A 20,033-nucleotide genomic window follows, 5' to 3' on the forward strand; every position below is an offset into this window, starting at 1 on the left:
CTGTACAACAACCGTGACCTGTACACTTCAATTCCTGCCAATTGTAGATTGTAGGGAGAAACAGCTCCCATTGGTGGAAGCATGGAGATTGTACTGAGCATAATCGGTATTTCTTGTTGTCCAGACCAGGCTTGAGGAAATCCACAGCTATCCTTACCTGCTTCCCTCAGCCCTCTCCAATGTGCCCATCAAGTCATCACTCATCAAGACCACTTGACCACTCATCAGGAGCAACTTTTTGTCATTTTAAAAATGTACTTTATTCATGAAACCAGCTATACTTACATGGACATGTTCTAAATCAGTTCTGATGAGTCTTTGCAGAGGAAAGGTAAACAAACAGAACATTGGAATTTTGACATTTCTCAGATCTTGTGTCCTGATCAGCACTTTCTACTGACACAGGAAGCTGTGTTCATTTAGAGGCCCTGAAAGGGTCTAACAACTGAAGGAAACCTTATTATACTTCAGCAGAAAGGCACCAGACGGTGGTCTTTCCCCACCGCGCTTTGGCGGCTCCTGCCCCAAGCTTTAGTCTATCCCTCAGCATGTACTCCTGGGCCTTGGAATGTGCCAGTCTGCAGCACTCTGTCACAGTCAATTCCTTGCTCTGGAAGAACAACCCATTTTAGACAGACCAAAGAGCCTCTTTCAACAAGGTGATGGTCCTCCAGGCACAGTTGATGTTTGTCTTGATGTGCCCCCAGGAACAGACCATAGAGCACAGACTCCTGCGTCGCAGAGTTGCTCAGGATGAATCGCGACAAAAACCACTTCATCTCACTCCACAACTTTGTAAAGTCTCATTCCAGAGGGAGATGGGTGACAGTCTTTTTATCAGCGCATCTGGTTTTCGGGCAGCGTGCAGTGTCACACACAGACCAGGTCTGCATGAAGGATCTGACAGGCAGTGCCCTACTCACCACGAGCCAAGCTACATCTTGGCACTTGTTGGAAAGGTCTGGTGGTGAGGCATTCTGCGAAATGACTTGACAGCCTGCTCAGGGAACCACACGACAAGATCCACCCTCACTTTTTTTCCGTAGGGTCTCAAGGGTGCTATATGCTGACCACTCCCTGATGGACCCATGGTCAAAGGTGCTTTCTTTCACAAACGACAAGTGATAGGGAACAGTCCAACTACTTAGAGCATTCTGCCTCAACGAGGCCAGAGCCATCCTTTGCAACACCGGGGCTAGGTAGAACCCCAGTGTATAGTGACACTTGATGGCTTGCCCACTCATGAGCAGCTTGAGTAAATGACTCTAGCTCCCTGTTTTGTGGACCTCTCCAGCCAGCATGTTCCTGAGGGCTGACCCTGGCATCCTTTCTGTTGCACTAAGCTGCATCTGTCTGCACAGGTAGGCAAGGAAGACTGTATAACCCTGTATCTCCCTGGCCAACACTTCGCCTCAAACAAAACCAACAAAAGGAGATCGACAGGTTATTCACCTCATTTAAAATCTTTAGAATTTTGCCGGACACATATTGGAGTTTATATTTGCCTACAAAGCAAGGGTCAGTGTGCTAATACATTGGCGACAAGATGTCCCATAGGTGTGAAAGGTTTGGTAAGGAGAGCTGACTACAATGAGTAAGAACGCAGTCTGTCTTGGATCAGTCCTGAACAGGGCCTTGTTGCCTTGCTGTTTTGGAAAGACACGATCCCAATTGTTCAAAGTGCAAATGGGGATTGGGTTACGGCACCAATTTTGGCTCTTTTCTGTTCTATTATTGCAGCGTGAATGAGGCCCCCAGAGTCGTTCTCCTGCCTGTCAAATTAAAAACGCATAATTAATCAGAAACTAGTAATTAAATGGATCCCCTCCCAGTTTACAACACTTCCTTTGGAAGCTCTCCAGCATTTTTATTATAATGGATATTTTATCTGTGAAAGGAGTGCTTTATGTGGCTTCTGTTTTCACAAGAGGGCTGTAAACAGTGGAAGTTTAATCAGAGCTCCTGGAACCTAGCAGAATATTGTAACATTGCAATTAATGTTATAATTCATGGCTCCTACTGTCTTGAACATGCATTTGTCAATTATCAGTGATTTGGCTTTGAAGATGCCCTATATCCCCGATGGTTTCTCTACGCTTTATACTCCTTGATCAAGAGGAAGCACACATTGACCCTGCATTCACCCAAGCCCGTCAAATCCTGTCTGCACACCCCAAACATCACCAGTTTGCAGGTTTCTGTTTGAAACCTAAATGTGCAGAATCGAGTTGAACAATAGAGAATCTGTCCAGAGATGTTTCCCTTAAACTGCCTCAAAGGGATATCGCTGTGGCATTTTGGCTTAGTGGCATTGCTGCCTCACAGCCCCAGGCATCTGGGTTCAATTCCAGTCTCTGGACACAATGGGGCAATTTCCCATGGCCAATCCGCATAACCTATGCATCTTTTGGTGTGGCACGGTGGCTCAGTGGTTAGCACTGCTGTTTCACATCACCAGCGACCCAGGTTCAATTCCAGCCTCAAGCAATTGTCTGTGTAGAGTTTGCACGTTCTCCCTGTGTCTGTGTGGGTTCATACACTTTTCCTCCCACAATCCAAAGATATGCAGGTTAGGTGGGTTGGCCCATGCTAAATTGCCCATCGTGTTCAGTGATGTAGAGACTAGGTGGATTAGCCGTATGAAATACAGGGATGGGATGTAAAGTAATAGGGTAGGGGAATGGGTGTAGGTGGACTGGTCTTCAGAGGATCAGTGTGGACTTGTTGGGCCGAAGGGCCTATTAACACACTGTAGGGATTTTCGAACTTGCGGGCAAAAGAAATAAGTTCCCCAGTTTATATTTAAAAAAGTGCCGTTAGTTTGAGCAAGTCATCCTCTACACATGGAGGGAGGGAGTTCATATTTCTGCCATTTGTTCCTGCTCTTGGGCCTGGTAGGCACATGTCAGCAAAAGCCTTTGGAACTGTGTCAGTTAACAACATGAAAAACAATGGACCCATTCCTCTTGGACCCAATGCACTGTGTATGAGCCAGCAACATGTGATAACTTCTGGGACGGGGAGAGAGTAAATTCTCTGACATGAAAGCTATTTGGCCGAAAGCACTGAAATAAGATTAAGACTGGCAGCTGGAAAGTAAACCTCTGTTGAGGTTGGTTGGGGGTGGGGTGGGGTTGCGGTTTGGGTCAGAGAAATCAAAGCACGTTTATTGAGCGTTTTCTCTCTCTCGCTTTCTCTCTCCCTGCTTCTTCCAAATAGAAAAGCCTTCCTGTGACCAAGAGAGGCAGACCGCCCTGGAGGAAAGCCGGCAGTATCCCCGAGATGGCATCTTCATTCCCGAGTGCGCTGGGGGGGGCCTCTACAAACCCGTGCAATGCCATCAGTCAACCGGGTACTGCTGGTGTGTCCTGGTGGACATTGGCCGCCCCATTCCTGGAACGTCCGCCCGGTGAGTGCAGCCCGAGGCTCCGGCCTACCTCAGAAAGGGCGGAGATGGTTTGTTTAAAAAAAATTAAAATGTTGGAGCTGGATCTGGTCCCATCTGGAACGGCTCCAGGTTTCTCATCGGACCCTCGAGAGGTTGTTATGCTTTTCAATTCTCTCCCACAGGGACCAGAATATTTAGGATTGCTGACGTTCTTTAAAGTCTTTGACACCCTCTCTTTACGCATGAAACATAAATTATGACTAAAACACTGAATGGCGCAGGGACATAGGAACAGGAGTACACCATTCAACCTCTTGACCCTGTTCTGCCATTCATTGATGGTCTGTGGTCTAACTCAATCAACCTGCCTTTGGCCCATATCTCTGAATCACTCCCCTCACCAAAAAATGGTTCTATCTTGGATCTAAAACCGACAACTGACCCAGCATCCAACTGCTGTTTGTGGACAAGAGTTCCAGACTGTTCAGGAGATATAGGCAAAAGTGAGTACTGCAGATGCTGGAGATTAGAGTCAAGAGTGTGGTACTGGAAAAGCACAGCAGGTCAGGCAGCATCCGAGGAGCAGGGAAATCGATGTTTTCCCGAGTTTGTGCCTCCTAACATATCTCCTGAACAGTCTGGCTCTACATTCGCACACTGTGCCCCCTGGTTCGAGATTCTACAACCAGTGGGAGTAGTTTATCTTTATCTACCCTGCCTTTTTCTGTTGAAGGCAGTTGAAGGTTGGATGTGGTTCCTTCATGTTAAAACTAACACTGTATCCAACTTGCACCACACCAACATGAGGCAGTAGAATGCTTTAATGAGTTGTGTTGTACTGGAAGGGACGGGTGAATTTGCTTTTGATCTGGCTCTTCCTTCCCATTTGTACAGAAGAATTGGTTGTTCAGACACACAGATTTCCATCACTGTGATTTCCCCAGCTCTCAATAACCAGGAAAAATATACATGAGTTACCTGGACAGGAGTTTGGTGACTGGCACGAGATACGTGGACAGGAGTGCTAGTTCCTGGAAACAGGCAGTGGGTTGTTATGTGAGATACTGTCATAGTCACATAGCATGGAAGCAGACCCTTCGGTCCAACCAGTCCATGCCGACTATGTTCCCATACTAAGCTAGCCCTACCTGCTGTGCTTGGCCCATATCCCTCCAAACCTTTCCTATTCATGAACTTATCCAAATGTCAATTAAACATTGTAACTGTACCTGCATCCACCACTTTCTCTGGCAGTTCATTCCAAATACGAACCAATCTCTGTGTAAAAAAGAATTGCCCCTAATATCTTTTTTAAACCTTTCTCCTCTCACCTTAAAAAATATGCCCTCTCGGTTAGAACTCTCCCACCCTAAGGAAAATACCCTTGTTATTCACATAATATATGCCACTGATGTTCTATAAACCTCAATAAGGTCACCTCTCAACTTCTTAAGCTTCAGTGGATTAAGTCCCAGTCTTTCCAGTGTATTTTTATACCTCAAACCTGGGCATCATCCTGGTATATCTTTTCTGAACCCTCTCCAGCTTAACAATATCCTTCCTATAACAGAGCGACAGAACTGAACACAGGACTCCAGAAGAGGACTCAACAAAGACCTGTACAACCTCAACATGGTCATCCCAACTCCTATACTCAGAGGTCTGAGCAATGAAGGCACTTTGTAACACAAACTTCAAAGGAATTTGTACCTGAATTCCTAGGTCTGTTTGTTCTCCAACATTACCCTGGGCCCTGCCATTAATTGTATTAGTCCCGTCCTTGTTAGTATTACCAAAATGCAATACAGTACCTTGATTTACCCAAATAAAACTCCAACCACCACTCCTCAGCCCATTGATCCAATTGATCAAGATGTCTTTGTAATCTTAGATAAGCTTCTTCAGTGCCCACTATACTGCCAATGTTGGCGTCATCTGCTAATTTACCGAACACTCCTCTTATATTCTCATCCAAATCAATTATATAAATGCAAAGCAAAAGTGGACCCAGTGCCGATGCCTGAGATCTCACAGGAGAGGATGTGCCAGTGTTATGAGTTGCCTTAACCTTTACTGGCTGCTTGCACAGTTGCATTTGTTTTCACTGATTGAAAGTTGAAGCAGTCTCTTCCACGAATGGCCCGTTATGTTGGAAAGATAGTGATTAATTTGATGATTGTTAATGTCTCTGTTGGTTTGTACGCCATTGCTGCACTTTATGACATAACGGCCAGCCAGCGAACAGATTCTGTCTTTACATTTACCGATTGTTAGGCATCGTCTACTATATCGTAGGAATATCCCTTACAGCGACCTTGATGAGTAATTAGCAGAGGCAGTGAATGGCTAGACCATACAGGCCTGGATAGCCCAATGTTCAGATCGATGCTAATCTTGACTGTGGTAATTGTGACTGCTTCTAGGCTAGACAAAGGCAAAAGCGAGAAAAAAGCAAAGTTCCCATTCTGACAGAGTGTCTGAGTATGTATAATGCGTCCATGTGAATGAGTGTGTATGTGGATGGTGGGCAAGGATGAGATTTGCTTAGTTGTCAGGCACACTGCAGTCAAATAACCTGTGAAACTTGGTAATATGACCCACGCATTGAGGATAATTGCTGGGTTATGATGCAGAAACATAGCTGGTGCATGGGGGAACTCATAAAACACGGGCCAATGCCATTCAGAGGTCAGGGAGAGGAATTTGATAAAGGGAAAGGGGACATTTCATTGGACATTTGGGGAAAGCCTGTCACTGCTGAGGGTTTGAATAAGCTGGGAAAGACTGTCAGATGGGATATTAGCCAAGACTGAGGAATTCTAGATTGTCTCCCAGAAGGATGCTTGTCATACAAAATCAGTGATAGCTCAGTGATTTATTAAGGTTTCAGTATTGACATGGCCGTTCTAAGCTATGGAATGGCAGTTGAGATGTCCCAGAACATGGAGGTAGTGCTCAACTTGTTTCAAGTTTGTTAAGAGTGGGGCACCTTTGACAGTGTTTGTGCAGGTTAGAATGCCCAAGATAATTTACAGATTCACCTCTCCATTATTATTGAGAACATAAATGCTCATTAACACTCGAGCAGAGAGACTTTGTTTACAGCACTGTCTTCTCTGAGAATCTTATCGTGGGAATGACTGGCCAAGTGCAGGAGCCTGAAAGAATGACCTTGCAGAAGATTAGCTATGTCTTTACAAAGAGGCATTTTCACAGCCTAGCTGATCAAAATAAAACTGGTTTTGGCAACAGTTGCATCTAAGGTTTTATTTTACCAGTAGGATCAGTTTCAAAATTTCCAATATTTCTTAGTCTTTTACTGGATGTGTGTGTGTGTTGTCTATGTGAGTACAAGTGTGCATATGAATGTGTGCGTGCATGTACATGCATAATGTGCAATATTAGCACTAGTACTTTTCTTTCTGAGAGAAATGCTCTTTTAATTTGAGCCAAAATTTGATGTACATTACCAACAGTGGCACTTCAAGACAGTCTGCTCTGACATGACTTTGGATCCATTATGAAAATATTGTTTTATCTGTCAGTCGCAGTGGTTTGTGGTTATGTTAAAAGCTAAAAAAGCTGACAGTACTGGAATAGATTGGGCTGCTTTGTCATAACTAGGCAGGGGAGCTCAAACTTTTGAGTCTACCATTTTAAACCTCACCCACTTTAACAAAGCTCAGTATTGAGCCTGTGCACAAAGTAGAGTTGCTTCATTCTTCAGCACTATCATAGCTCAGCATGATAAACTTGAAGCACTATTCCAACAGTAGCTCCAATGGCTGGACAGCCAGTGAGAAAGATGTTGCATCACAAAAGTCTTTTATCAAGCAGCATAAATAGAGAGAGACTGGGTGACACTCAGGGTTAGAACATTATCCTGTCACCTCTGAGATCGAGGTTTGAATTGACCTCAAAATGAAAATCTCCTCTCTCTCTGCAGACAATGGGGGCTCGATGTGAAATGAATTTGGGACAGACTCAAGTGTTTCCCTAGTTAGTGTAATTCCACAGCGCAATTCAACTCAAATCGCCGCTAAGTTAGTATGCTCTTTCAAAGAGGAGAGCTGGTGTAATAAAAAAGAAAATATTTACATGGGTAAAAGAGACACAGCTGTTCCAAGGCTAAGTTGGATGGTTGGGACAAAGCAGACAGTGTTTTAATCTGGATGTAATCTGTGTATTAACTGATCTGGGACGACTCAAGTTACGTTACTCGAGTGCCACTAAGGATAAGAAATTATTCCTTCCCTTTCACATAGATTAGGATGGTCAGTGCTGAGATTGCGACAGGAATCACTACAGTTAGCCTCTGTGCTGTCAGTCTAGGGATACTGGGGAGATCAGCAAGGATTGTCACTGCCTGTGGTTATCCAGTTGTGCTTGTGTGGCAGTGCATCCAAGGTGGGTTTGAACTTGATTTCCAAGGCTGTCCCATAGTCGTTGTCAAGAGCTATGGAAATGTCAGGCTGCTGGGACATGAGGACCTTTAAACCAGAAAGCATCAGTACTTCAGGAGAGCAGTAAACAGGAGGGGAATTAATGTTCTTCTCCCAAAATGAAACGACCAGCAGACTCGAGGCAGTTAATTCTGCAGAACAAAAGCATGAATAACGCAAAGTACACCTTGGAATAGTTTTAATTTAAGCACACTCATGTAAAATGGCTGAAACCACTTATTTCACACTATTGCATTAATTCAAACTCTACATTTGTGGCATGTAGGTATTTTCTAACCCAGCTGTTGAGGGGTATTATTCCACATCTCTGGAGCAGTTAACTGCACCACAAAATCTCGGTTTGTGGTCTGTCAGCAGAGGATAATGAGCAATTAGCTAAGCAGGTATTTGGGGTTAGTTGATTCACCAATTGACTGGGTAGATTTAAAAGGGAAACGGGTGTGTGGAAGGAGTTGTAAGACTGAATAGTTAATAAACCGTTTCCATGATCACACAGCATTGCCCTTTGAGACGGGCACTGCTTGTCACTGGCCCCTCGGGTGTTTTCTTTCTTCCTGGTGGTGGAATATAAATAAAGATTTACACACTTGTTGTTTTTCACTGTGTCCGAAACCTGCAAAAGACAGAAAAAGAAAAAAAGAAGAAAAAAAAGACAAAAAAAAAAGAAAATTCAAGAATGCACTTGGCAAGCATGCCTTCCCCAATCCTGCCATGTCTTGCATTGGCAATTGGCATAGTCAGATAACCAGAAACCAATTGGCTTGGATTTGAATTGACATTGTGAGGAGAGGATTCTTGGCTAAAGGTGAAGATTTGGATCTAAGGCTAGGATCTTATCAGGATTTTAATGATATGGGCTTTGGAGAGGTGAGCAGTAGGATTGCGTGAGATGTTCAGCAAGGCTTGTCTCAACAGTGAGGCCACCTCTCTGTCCCTTGTCCACTTTTCTCAAGTGGTGTGATAGGATTCTTGCTAACCAATGGCAAGTTCTTAGTTGATGCTCTTTGTTGCTTGTTAAACAGCTTATTATCAGCCCAACCTAGCCATACAAACTTCCCAGCACCAGCTGCAGGTACCCTTCCGCCACGGGCATTGGCACTCCACTTTCAGGGAGGCATGCAGGTGTAGACTGGTCTGGGAGGGCGCACCAGCAGCCAGCAGTGAATGGCTGCATTGGGTACAGGTACTACACAGGGAAAGAAAGCCATTACACAAGTGGACCCAGCCCTGCAGCATTGCTCTCTCAGCAGGCATTCACCTGGTGCCTACCAGCATGCACTTGGCAAGCATCCTGTGCCCTGTCCTGTGTATGGTTGGGGATGGCGTTGCACATGGTGTGTTCCAGTGTTCCTGGGAGGGGGTCATGGACTGTCCTTCATCTGTGTTGGGAAGAGTCTGGAGGGGGGAGGACAGTCACGATCAGGGACATGTGTTGACCAGTTAGGAGCTGGGTTGTGAGGAACAGTGTTGGCAGGTCACTTGAGGGAGTGGGCCACGGTCATCCCACTGCCTTCGTTCACAGAAGAGGGTGGCCAGGGGAACAAGGGGGACAGTTTTAGTCACATGTGCATGGCTCACGTGATACCCTTGGCAAGTATCACACAGAGAAATTAGGGAACAAGAGCATGAGAATCAACACAAGGAAAACCTGAGTTGCATTCAACAGTTATTTTAGATGTGACTCAAAACATTATCATGCAATAATTGTCCTAAATGGAATAGCAAGATTTTCAAAACTATACAAGACACGGAAGATCTAGAAGATAGTGATAAAGATCAGGCAGAAGGCATTGTACTAGTTAGAAAAAACTTCAGCCCAGGAATGAGCATTTTAGTCACAGCCTCATCCAGTTGCACCACCGTGGAAAGTGGATACGTATCCACAATGCGTGGAGTGGATTGGTTAATATATTACTTAGATTCTTTAAATAATAAGGGCTGGTAAGGTTCAGGAATTTGCCAGTTCTTTCTGTTTTAGATTTAGGATGGCAATGCACTGCAAATTTGCACCAAGTAACCTAGAAGCCAGAAGGGACCTGTGAATGGATGAAAGACACAGTTATATGGTGAGCCACTGGAAAGTACAGAATAGGGAGTAAGCTGATCTGTCCCCGAGCCTGCACAGACATCGAATATGATCATGGGTAATCTGTTTGTGTTTCAAGTGCCACATTCCTGCCTCTCCCTGATAACCATTGATTCCCTCACCTAGCAAGAATATATCTATCTCCGCCTTCACAATATTCAATGACCCCTGCCTCCACCACCTCCTGAAGCACAGTGTTCAAAGGTCTCATGATCCTCTGAGAGATATGTGATGAGAAAGCTCGTTTAGTGTCCTAAAATGGTGGCCCTCAAGTTTAAACAGGGTCCTCTAGTTCTGAACACCCGCATAAGAGAAAACATCTTCTGCACTTCCAGGTTATCTATTTTGGGATCTTATGAACTTCCACACAATTGTTTCAGGCTCCACTGAAAGCAAACCCAATCTGTCCAACTTCGCTTCATAAGCTTACCTGTTCCTTTCAGGTTTTAATCTAGTAAATCTCTTCAGAACAGTCTTCAATGCATTTATATCCTTCCTTTAAGTAAGGGGACCAAAATTATTCATGGTATTTGAATGTGATCTCACTAATTTCCTCTGTAACCCATCATTACTGTTTGATATTCCTCATAACAAAGGATAGCATTCCATTAAGCTGCTTAATAGAAATGCCGACTAAACAGTAGGTAGAATCCATGGATTGGCAAAATGAGGTAAGGATACAGAAGTCAGGCAGCATCCAAGGAGCAGGAAAATCGACATTTCGGACCGGAGCCCTTCATCAGGAATCAGATTTTCTGATTCGTCGATTTTCCTGCTCCTCGGATGCTGCCTGACCTGCTGTGCTTTTCCAGCAACACACTTTCAACTCTGATCTCCAGCATCTGCAGACCTCACTGTCTCCTAAGGATGCAGAAGACCAGACAATGCAATACAAATTCTGAAAGTGGATCTGGAAGACAGCATGGCCAATGGATAGATTGTGAACTTATAAAAAGAATTCTGATCTTGTAGTAGCTTGATAAGAACAAGGACTATGGAACAAAGTGGGAATATCATGAGATGTAGAAGCCCTAATAATCAAGATGTTTTAGTCACTGGAAACAAGTCAGAAGATAAGTTGATAAAGACTAACAAGCAAAGGAGTTGGAGAACTGGGAAGAATTTGGCATATACACTGAGGTACCAGGTAGGGGACAACCAGTCTGACAATCAATTTTCCTGCTCCTCGGATGCTGCCTGACTTGCTGTGCTTTTCCAGCACCACACTCTCGAATCTGATCTGCAGTCCTCCCTTTCTCCCTACAGATGGGTATGTGCAGAAAAGGTGCTTAAGGCTGAACCAGACTCGTGGCTTTAAAGTGAAAGTTAAGTCCGTGTTAACAGGAGTTTGGAGGAATGGAAAGAGACCTCATTGAAATGTATAAACTTATCTCGGTGCTGCACACATTGGATGCAGGGATGAGGTTGCTCCAGGCTGCAGAGCCCAGAACAAGGGGAGAAATATCTTGAGTCAGAGGGTGGTGACCCTGTGGTATTCTCTACCACAGACTGATGTGGAGGCCTAGTCACTGAATATACTTAAGAATGAAACAGATGTCTAGAAGCTAATGGTGCCACGGGATGTGGGTGTGTTGAGTCGAAGGGTGTGGTCCTGGATCCTCGGATCTAGCATCCTCGGATGCTACCTGACTGGCTGTGCTTTTCCAGCACCACACACTTGGACTCTAGATCTCCAGCATCTGCAGTGCTCACTGTCTCCCATGTTGAGGTGGAGGATCAGTCAGGGTCAGTCATGAATGGCAGAGTGGGCTTGATGGGCCTAATGGCCTACTCCTGCTATTTTGTATGTTTCTACATCAGTCTTCAGGATGGCCATTACATGAGCTTGCTGGGAAAGAATAATGGATGTTATCCTTGCTTGGTAGGCTAAGAAGGCAAAAACAGTAATTAAATGTGAGGCAACGAGCTGCAGATGCTGGAGATCTGAAACTGCTGCAGAAACAGGCAGGATCTGTAGATAGAGAAACAGAGTTAACATTTCAGGACCAGTGCCCCTTCTTCAGAACACTGACAGTTAAAAGTACCATATTTGTTGAAATAATACTTGTAGAATCAATAGACTGGCCTATTTGTCGAGTACTTTAAAGGAAATCTCATATTATGGAACAATCCAAGAAAGGTTTGCAGATGGAAGATCCTTTGAATCACCATTCCCACTGGGATAATATATACTCGGAAACAAGTGCTGCTGAGAAATGTTCAAGGATTGACCTTGCTGCTACAAAGGAAATGTTAGAAAGAAAGATTTCCAAAATAAAGTGATTTGATGCAAGTTGTCAAAGTGGTTGCAAAAAAAGCTTATTTCAAGGAATTGTTAGATATCCACAAAGAGCGGTATGAAGATTGGGTTGTGTGTTTGCTCACTGAGCTGGACGGTTTGTTTTCAGACATTTCATCACCATGCTAGGTACATCATCAGTAAGCCTCTGTTGAAGCGCTGGTGTTATGACCACTTTCTATTTATGTGTGTTGGTCTGGTAAGGTGGATGATATCATTTCTGGTTCTTTTTCTCAGAGTTTGGTAAATGGGGTCCAAATTGATGTGTTTATTGATGCAGTTCTGGTTTGAATGCCAAGCCTCGAGGAATTCCTGTGCATGTCTCTGTTTGGCCTGTCCTAGTACGATGTGTGGTCCCAGTCAAAGTGGTGACCTTCTTCATCTGTATGTAAGGATACTAGTGAGAGAACACCAACTAGTCACCAAAAGACATGACCCACTCTCACTAGTGATGAAGAAGGGCATCACTTCGACTGGGACAACACATCTGTCCTAGGACAACCTGAACAGAGACACTGTCACTTACACTTTAACAGATTACGAGGTAAGGTGAGCTTTTTTGGGTGTTTTGCTTATTTAGCAGAAGGATTCACTGCTGTGTCATAACAGTATCTGTCTAACTGAATGTCTTGGATTCGAACTGAAAGCAAACTATTTTGGATTCCACCTTTTGCTTAAGTACGCAATAACTTTGATTATGCCCCTCCCTTTCCCCACCATTAGGGGAAGCAGTGGGTACAGCTTCTTTTTGTTGATTCAACTCTACTTTAGCCTGTTTTTGGTGATGGAATGATTCTGTACAGTCAGAGCAAGGTGAAAGTAGCCCATCAAAGAGGTGTCCATTCTTCTGGTTGGAAAATTGGTAATTGACTTTTCCATCTTGTTCAACTCTGCAATGGAAGAAGCATGCAGAACCCTGTAAGGGTCTTGTGGTGCAGTGGTAGTGTCCTTCCCTCTGGTCCTGAAGAACCATGTTCAAGTCTGCTCTGCATCAGAGCTGTGCTATAACTAGTTGAGTCAAGATATGTGACTTTCTACCACACAGGCATTTACAGTTGGACATTGTTGGAGAGGGGACTGTCAAGGGTGTGTTCAGGGAGACAATTTTGTGCCCCCTTAGCTCAGAATTCTTAAGTACATGGGACTGACCGTATCTGTCCTTTAACCAGTGACATTTGAGGATTGAGAATGAAATGGATGGAGAGAGAAATAGGATGAATTGGAATCTATTAGGTATATAAAGGGAAATGAAAGCTTGGAATTTCATAGCCTGGTGGTGAGGTGGGGGAAGGTGGTGGATGATAGCGGGTGGAGTCCTGGAGAGGCAATGCAGAAGTTTTGTCTTCCTTCTGGTCATCATAGAGTGATAGAGATGTACAGCATGGAAACAGACCCTTCAGTCCAACCCGTCCATGCCGACCAGATATCCCAACCCAATCTTGTCCTACCTGTCAGCACCCAAACTCTTCCTGTTCATATACCCATCCAAATGCCTTTTAAATGTTGCAATTGTACCAGCCTCCTCCACTTCCTCTGGCAGCTCATTCCATATCCGTGCCACCCTCTGTGTGAAAAAGTCTCCCCTTCGGTCTCTTTTATATCTTTCCCCTCTCACCCTAAACCTATGCCCTCTAGTTCTGGACTCCCCGACCCCAGGGAAAAGACTTTGCCTATTTACCCGATCCATGGAGCAGCTGGCAGGAGCAGCTTGAGTCACTTCCTAACCCTGCTCTAGGCAAGATGTTGTTAAACTTGAGAGGGTGTGGAAAAGAAGTTGCTGAGGGTGAAGGATTTGAGCTACAGGGAGAGGCTGAATAGACTGGGGCTGTTTTCCCCGGAGTGTCAGAGGCTGAGGGGTGACCTTATTGAGGTTTATAAAATCATGAGGGGCATGAATAGGGTGAACAGCCAAGATCTTTTTACCGGGGTAATGGAGTCCATACTAGAGGGAATAGGTTGAAAGTGGGAGGGGAAAGCTTTAAAAGGGACCAAGGGATGGTGCGTGTATGGAAGGAGCTGCCAGAGGAAATGGCGGAGCCTGGTACGGTTACAGGTCATTCTGCTATAATGCACGTTTCATTAATACAAATTCACATTAATTGATGAATTGGGTCAGTGTTTCTAAAGTGCAAAGTTTTAAAGCGTGTATTGGTTATAACGCGATTCCTGCCTCATTAGTTTAAATTATGCTGCTATTACATGATTTTCTTATAGCACGAGGTTGCACGAGAACGGAACTACCACGTTATAGCAGAACTGACTGTAGAAATATTTAAGAGGCATCTGGTTGGGTACATGAGTAGGAAGGGTTTTGAGAGAAATGGGCCAAATGGTGGCAGATTGGACTAGATTAAGTTGTGATATAAGACCATAAGACCATAAGACATAGGGATGGAAGTAAGGCCATTCAGCCCATCGAGTCCGCTCTGCCATTCAATCATGGCTGATGGGCATTTCAACTCCACTTACCCGCATTCTCCCCGTAGCCCTTAATTCCTTGTGACATCAAGAATTTATCAATCTCTGCCTTGAAGACATTTAGCGTCCCGGCCTCCACTGCACTCTGCGGCAATGAATTCCACAGGCCCACCACTCTCTGGCTGAAGAAATGTCTCCGCATTTCTGTTCTGAATTGACCCCCTCTAATTCTAAGGCTGTGTCCACGGGTCCTAGTCTCCTCGCCTAACGGAAACAATTTCCTAGCGTCCACCCTTTCCAAGCCATGTATTATCTTGTAAGTTTCTATTAGATCTCCCCTTAATCTTCTAAACTCCAATGAATACAATCCCAGGATCCTCAGCCGTTCCTCGTATGTTATATCTGGTTGGCATGGACAGGTTGGACCGAAAGGTTTGTTTCTGTGCTGTACATCTCTATGACTCTACGACCTGTAAACTGCTGACAAACAAAAAAAGGTCAGTCAAATTAAATACACTGAATTTAGAGAGATATGGCAAGTGCTGACAAATGGAACTCGATTAGGTTGGACGAGTTGGACCGAAGGGTCTGTTTCCATGCTGTACTTCTCTAAGACCTTAACATTCTTTTAGACAATATTTTATATTGTCCTGAGGTTGACCTTCAATTCAGGTTAAAAACAAGGACTGCAGATGCTGGAAACCAGAGCCTAGATTAGAGTGGTGCTGGAAAAGCACAGCAGGTCAGGCAGCATCCAAGGAGCAGGAAATGTCGATTTTCCTACTCCTCGGAAGCACCTGCTGTGCTTTTCCAGCACCACTCTAATCTAGACCTTCAATTCAGGTCACACTCAGCAACATTTACAATGTGTTCCAGTTTAACGACTTCTGTGAGGACACTGCTTTCCACTCAATAGACAAGCCAAGTTCACGTCGATTGTTGTTCATCAAATAGAGTCAAATGATTACTTTCATTTTTTTGTAAAAAGATGTAGTTTTTCTGTAGTTATTGTGGGCAGAAGTCTTGTCCCCGTTTATACCTTGCTTTTCTTCATGTTGAGCCTCGTTCAGTTTGCAATCACCCCACCCGATCAAAATGAAACTTGTATCATTAAGGTTGAGCTATCCAGTTCCTACTTGCAGTTTGAGTCTGTTTTTATGGCAATGGCTTGCAAAACTGAAGCCATGGTTAATCAGCCCTTCAAAATCCTGCGTTTATTGAAAATACTTCCTCATCTTTGAAAGGGTTGCAGTGTGTTCAGGACTAGCTTTACAGTAGCTGTAACTTTAAATTTATTTTATATACAGTATGTACATGTATTCAGCTATTGATTATTCACAAAAGGGATAAAGTGTGAGCTGACTGCATCTGATTAGATTCCCTACAGTGTGGAAACAGGCCATTTAGACCAACAAGTCCACGCTGCCCCTCCGAAGAGTAACCCACCCAGACCCATTTCCCTCTGACTAACACACCTAACCTATGGGCAATTTAGCATGGCCAATTCACCTAACCTGCATATCTTTGTGACTATGGAAGGAAACTGGAGCACACCCACACAGACACGGGGAGAATGTGCAAACTCCACACAGGCAGTTGCCCGAGGCTGGAATCGAACCTGGGACCCTGGTGCAGTGAGGCAGCTGTGCTAACTGCAACCACAGAGCAGTCATTACATAGTTATAGGGCCATGTGGTACTGGAGAAATAATGGCACCCTTAAAGAAGCACCCTGTTAGTAATGTGTAAATCAACCAGAATATTTAAGCATATCAGAGTTAGACTGTACATTACTTGCAGAACTTGCTGATCCATTTAAGCCACTCCACTGTTCACTTTGGAAAAAAGTGGCATCTGACACTTCATTTCCAAGTTAATATTAAGAACTGATTGGATTGTATATTAAATATCCACTCAACCTGCTACAGCAAGTTAATTAAATGTTCAACTACCTTTTTAACATTGCAATTTTTAATGTGATAGTGATTGACGTTTCTGATCCACAGAGGGGATTAATTTAAACTGATCACTCACTCCCACATGGAGTCAGTACTTAGAAATTTTAAAGATGCCGCATTTCAAATGTTAATGCTTTATCTTACTTCTCCTTTCTGTCCCTTTTTCTACTCCTCTGCTTTATCTGATCTGTCCTCTGTCTTTCTGTCAAACTGTCAAACCTACAATGAATTGGGGATAGGTCAGGAGATAACATTTTTAAAATCCTGTGCCTACTTTTGTGTCTAAAGGAGATGGGGAAAGAGGCTGGGCAAGCTATTGAAATAATTTAATCTGCGTTGCAGGTATTGCAGTGATCTGTTGCATTTCCCTGAAACAATGTTAAAATTCTTATCCTTGTTTTCAACTTCCCCGCTGTTACACTCCTTCCTGTCACTGTAATGATGTCTGCCTCACATTTTTCTGAGAAATCTCCGCTCATCAGATACTGACCTCCCTGAATATCCCTAAATTTAATGGCTCCATCATTTGCTTTGTAATTGCCTCACCGCCAGCCTCCTGGAGATTAGGTAGTGATGAGCAACAAAGTTTAGCCCATCCAGCAAAACTCACATTCCACAAAAGAACTAAGAAAGCAATGTTTGGAGCCAGAGGCTTGAATATAGGTTTACATAACAAGGTGTTGAATTTTGCTTTTAATGCCACTATGAAAATGATTAGTTTTGTTAAGGGTGCTACATAAATGCAAGTAATTGTTGTATTCAGAGTATAGGGAATTGGGGAAATCTGTCTTCAATTACCGATGAACTAGTAACTGAAAGGCATAACATTAAGGTAGTAATAGAAAAGTAAAGGGGAGAGAGAGGCCCGATCAGAAACAACAATGATAGTAGGATCTGTTGTACCTTTGAATAAGGAAGGGGATAAATACTTGAGAAGGAACTGTGGTGACTGTTTCTCTGACATATAATTGACAGTATTCACCAGAAGGCCATGTCAGGTGAATAACATCGCCCTGTTTAACTTTATTTTACAAATAGAAAAAAATCATGTGGTCATGAAACTTTCAGTGCTTTCAAGATCAAGGGTTTTTCCAGAAATCTAATCCTGCAGCTGACGTCAAATTGAAATGTTTACTTAAGATACAGAAAAAAAACTTCAGTGCACTAATGCAAGATAATGTAAAGTACCGTCCGTGAATTTAAGAATGTTAGTTTTAATCTTAATTTCATTTTTAAGAGAAAGCTCAGCCCCTTAAAATCAAATGTGCTGACAAAACTGTGAGAAGGTACCTATTCCCAGCCTCACTTTTCTGAGAATGACTGAATGCAATATTTGGGAATATTTACGTGGTTAGCTCATTTTGACACAGAATTCATGATTAACCCGATGTGTCATGGCTTGTGTGACTAAGCTGGGAATGATGTGAATTGTAAATGCTATTGTCTGCCTTCTATATGCAAGTTCCTCCCTGCTGCACAATTTATTTCTTTTTATCCGTTGTTTAAACAGTAGTTTTCTATTGAAATCTGCCCTGGATGGAAGACCATATGTGACCTATTGGCTGTGGCTTGCTCTGGTCAGATGTTGTTACAGGTGCCAAAATGCTTTGTTCGTCCACTCCTTTGTTGGGGGGAGGGGAGGGGGGTTGGGAGTGGAGGAGAGGCCCCCCCAGGGAAGCCAGTAAAAGTTCACAAGGTGCCAGGTCAGTGTGGCGCACTAAGTGATTTCACAGTTACTTACCATTGCAGGAGTTTCAGTTTTCTTTGTGTACTCAAGCTGGGCTAAACTAGGTGGGAAATAAAGCACCACGTTCATAGCTAAATACAGCGGGTAAGGGCCTTATCAGCTGTTCTATGCTAGAGTGCACTGTTGCTAGCACATGTTTGTAAGTAACACGCACAGTTGTATTTGGAGCAACGTGGATGTGATTTGGTGCTGTTCAGTTCACACCTTCCTGACTGCTCAGTTTCTGCTGGAAGGTTAAAAGCACGAGTTGAGCTGAAAGCCTCCCACATTCCTGCGTCCACCTCGATGGGGGAAGAAAAAGCTCAGCAGCCCCTCCCCCAGAGACTGCATGGCCAGATGTGCGTAACTCCCACTACTCAAACTCAACAAGCCTTCACTCCCAGTTCAATAGAAAATTGTTTTCTGCTGTAAGATTGTTGATTTTGTTTTCCCTGACAAACATCTTTCAATCCCGACTGATAGTTGTCAAAATAGTGGCAATTTGTGCCGAAGGCAGGACTACTTTAAGCCCCAGGTATAATTTGTTCAGGCTGCCCAAACATAGAAGTGACGGTGTGCTAACGTAGTGAACAGCCATGCCTGGTACACGTCTGGTATTTGTAACACAAACCAACATTGAGAAAAGGAACTGAAACCAACATGGTCATTCTAAAAGATAGGAGACTTAACAAGCAATCCAGGTCTTTTTCAATATACCATTTCAGTTCCATCACACTGTAAACTTTTGCTATAAATTCTGTGACTTATGACCTTATTCTCTACAACTACCTGATGAACGAGCAGCACTCCGAAAGCTAGTGCTTCCAAATAAACCTGTTGGACTATAACCTGGTGCTGTGTGATTTTTAACTTTGTCCAATCCAGTCCAACACCGGCTCCTTCAAATCGAGAAAATATGATATTGCTACCCACCGGAAAGCAGGATGCGAATCTGAAAGCAATTTTTAACTGAAACGTCACACAATTCAGACAGAGGGAACAATTCACATAATTTCTTGTTGAAAGGGAGAGGAAGATTATTGAGCACTCCTAGTTTTTAGCTCCATGAGTCAACCAGGTGGCCATGCATTGACTGCCTTTTACAGTATACACAGCCCGTACCTGGCATGAGCCCAACTGGTTTCCAACGTGTATTTTGAGTATTGCTCTTGTGTCTTCCAGTTACCAAAACCCGGACTGTGACAGCAATGCCAGATCTAAGCTCCTGGAGGGAGATGACCCATTCAAGGACAAAGAGTTGCAAGGTAATGCCCTTTTCACATCACCATTTCCTCATCAGCATGATAGAGCGTGATCAGAGTCTACTGGGGCAAGACCACTGCCAAATGTCGCTGTCTTTGAGTCATTTTTCATGATTGTAGAAGAGACACATGTTATTTGACTGATTGGCTTTTAATTGATTGCAGATGAAACCATCTCAAATATTGATAGTGAATTAGAAACAAAAACACAGTTGAGCCCCCCCACCTGTCATCAGACTCCCTACCCTCTGCCTGCCTTGCTCCTCGATATTGATTGATGTTAAAGTCTGATCCGCTGCCACTTACACCGTTAAGAAAATCTCATGTGCCAGTGATATTGGGCAATGATGCAAAGGGCAAAGTTCTCTGAGTGACACCAAGAGCTTCTTCATGGATCTACAGTCAAAAACCTTTAAAGAGGACCCAGAGATCAG

The 20,033-nt window shown here is 43.8% G+C and overlaps 1 protein-coding gene across 5 annotated transcripts in view; it reads left to right on the top strand.

Moving 5' to 3' along the window:
- smoc1 (SPARC related modular calcium binding 1) overlaps positions 1–20,033 on the top strand; it is a 242,888-nt gene that overhangs the window by 110,573 nt on the left and 112,282 nt on the right. For all 5 annotated transcript variants that reach the window (XM_072569186.1, XM_072569187.1, XM_072569188.1 and 2 more), the window contains exons 8-9: positions 3,220–3,409; positions 19,520–19,602. In XM_072569186.1, the coding sequence (XP_072425287.1) occupies positions 3,220–3,409; positions 19,520–19,602 (273 nt within the window). The remainder of the gene's footprint in view (positions 1–3,219; positions 3,410–19,519; positions 19,603–20,033) is intronic.

Source organism: Chiloscyllium punctatum, chromosome 4 (assembly GCF_047496795.1).
Source record: "Chiloscyllium punctatum isolate Juve2018m chromosome 4, sChiPun1.3, whole genome shotgun sequence".
NCBI lineage: Eukaryota > Metazoa > Chordata > Chondrichthyes > Orectolobiformes > Hemiscylliidae > Chiloscyllium > Chiloscyllium punctatum.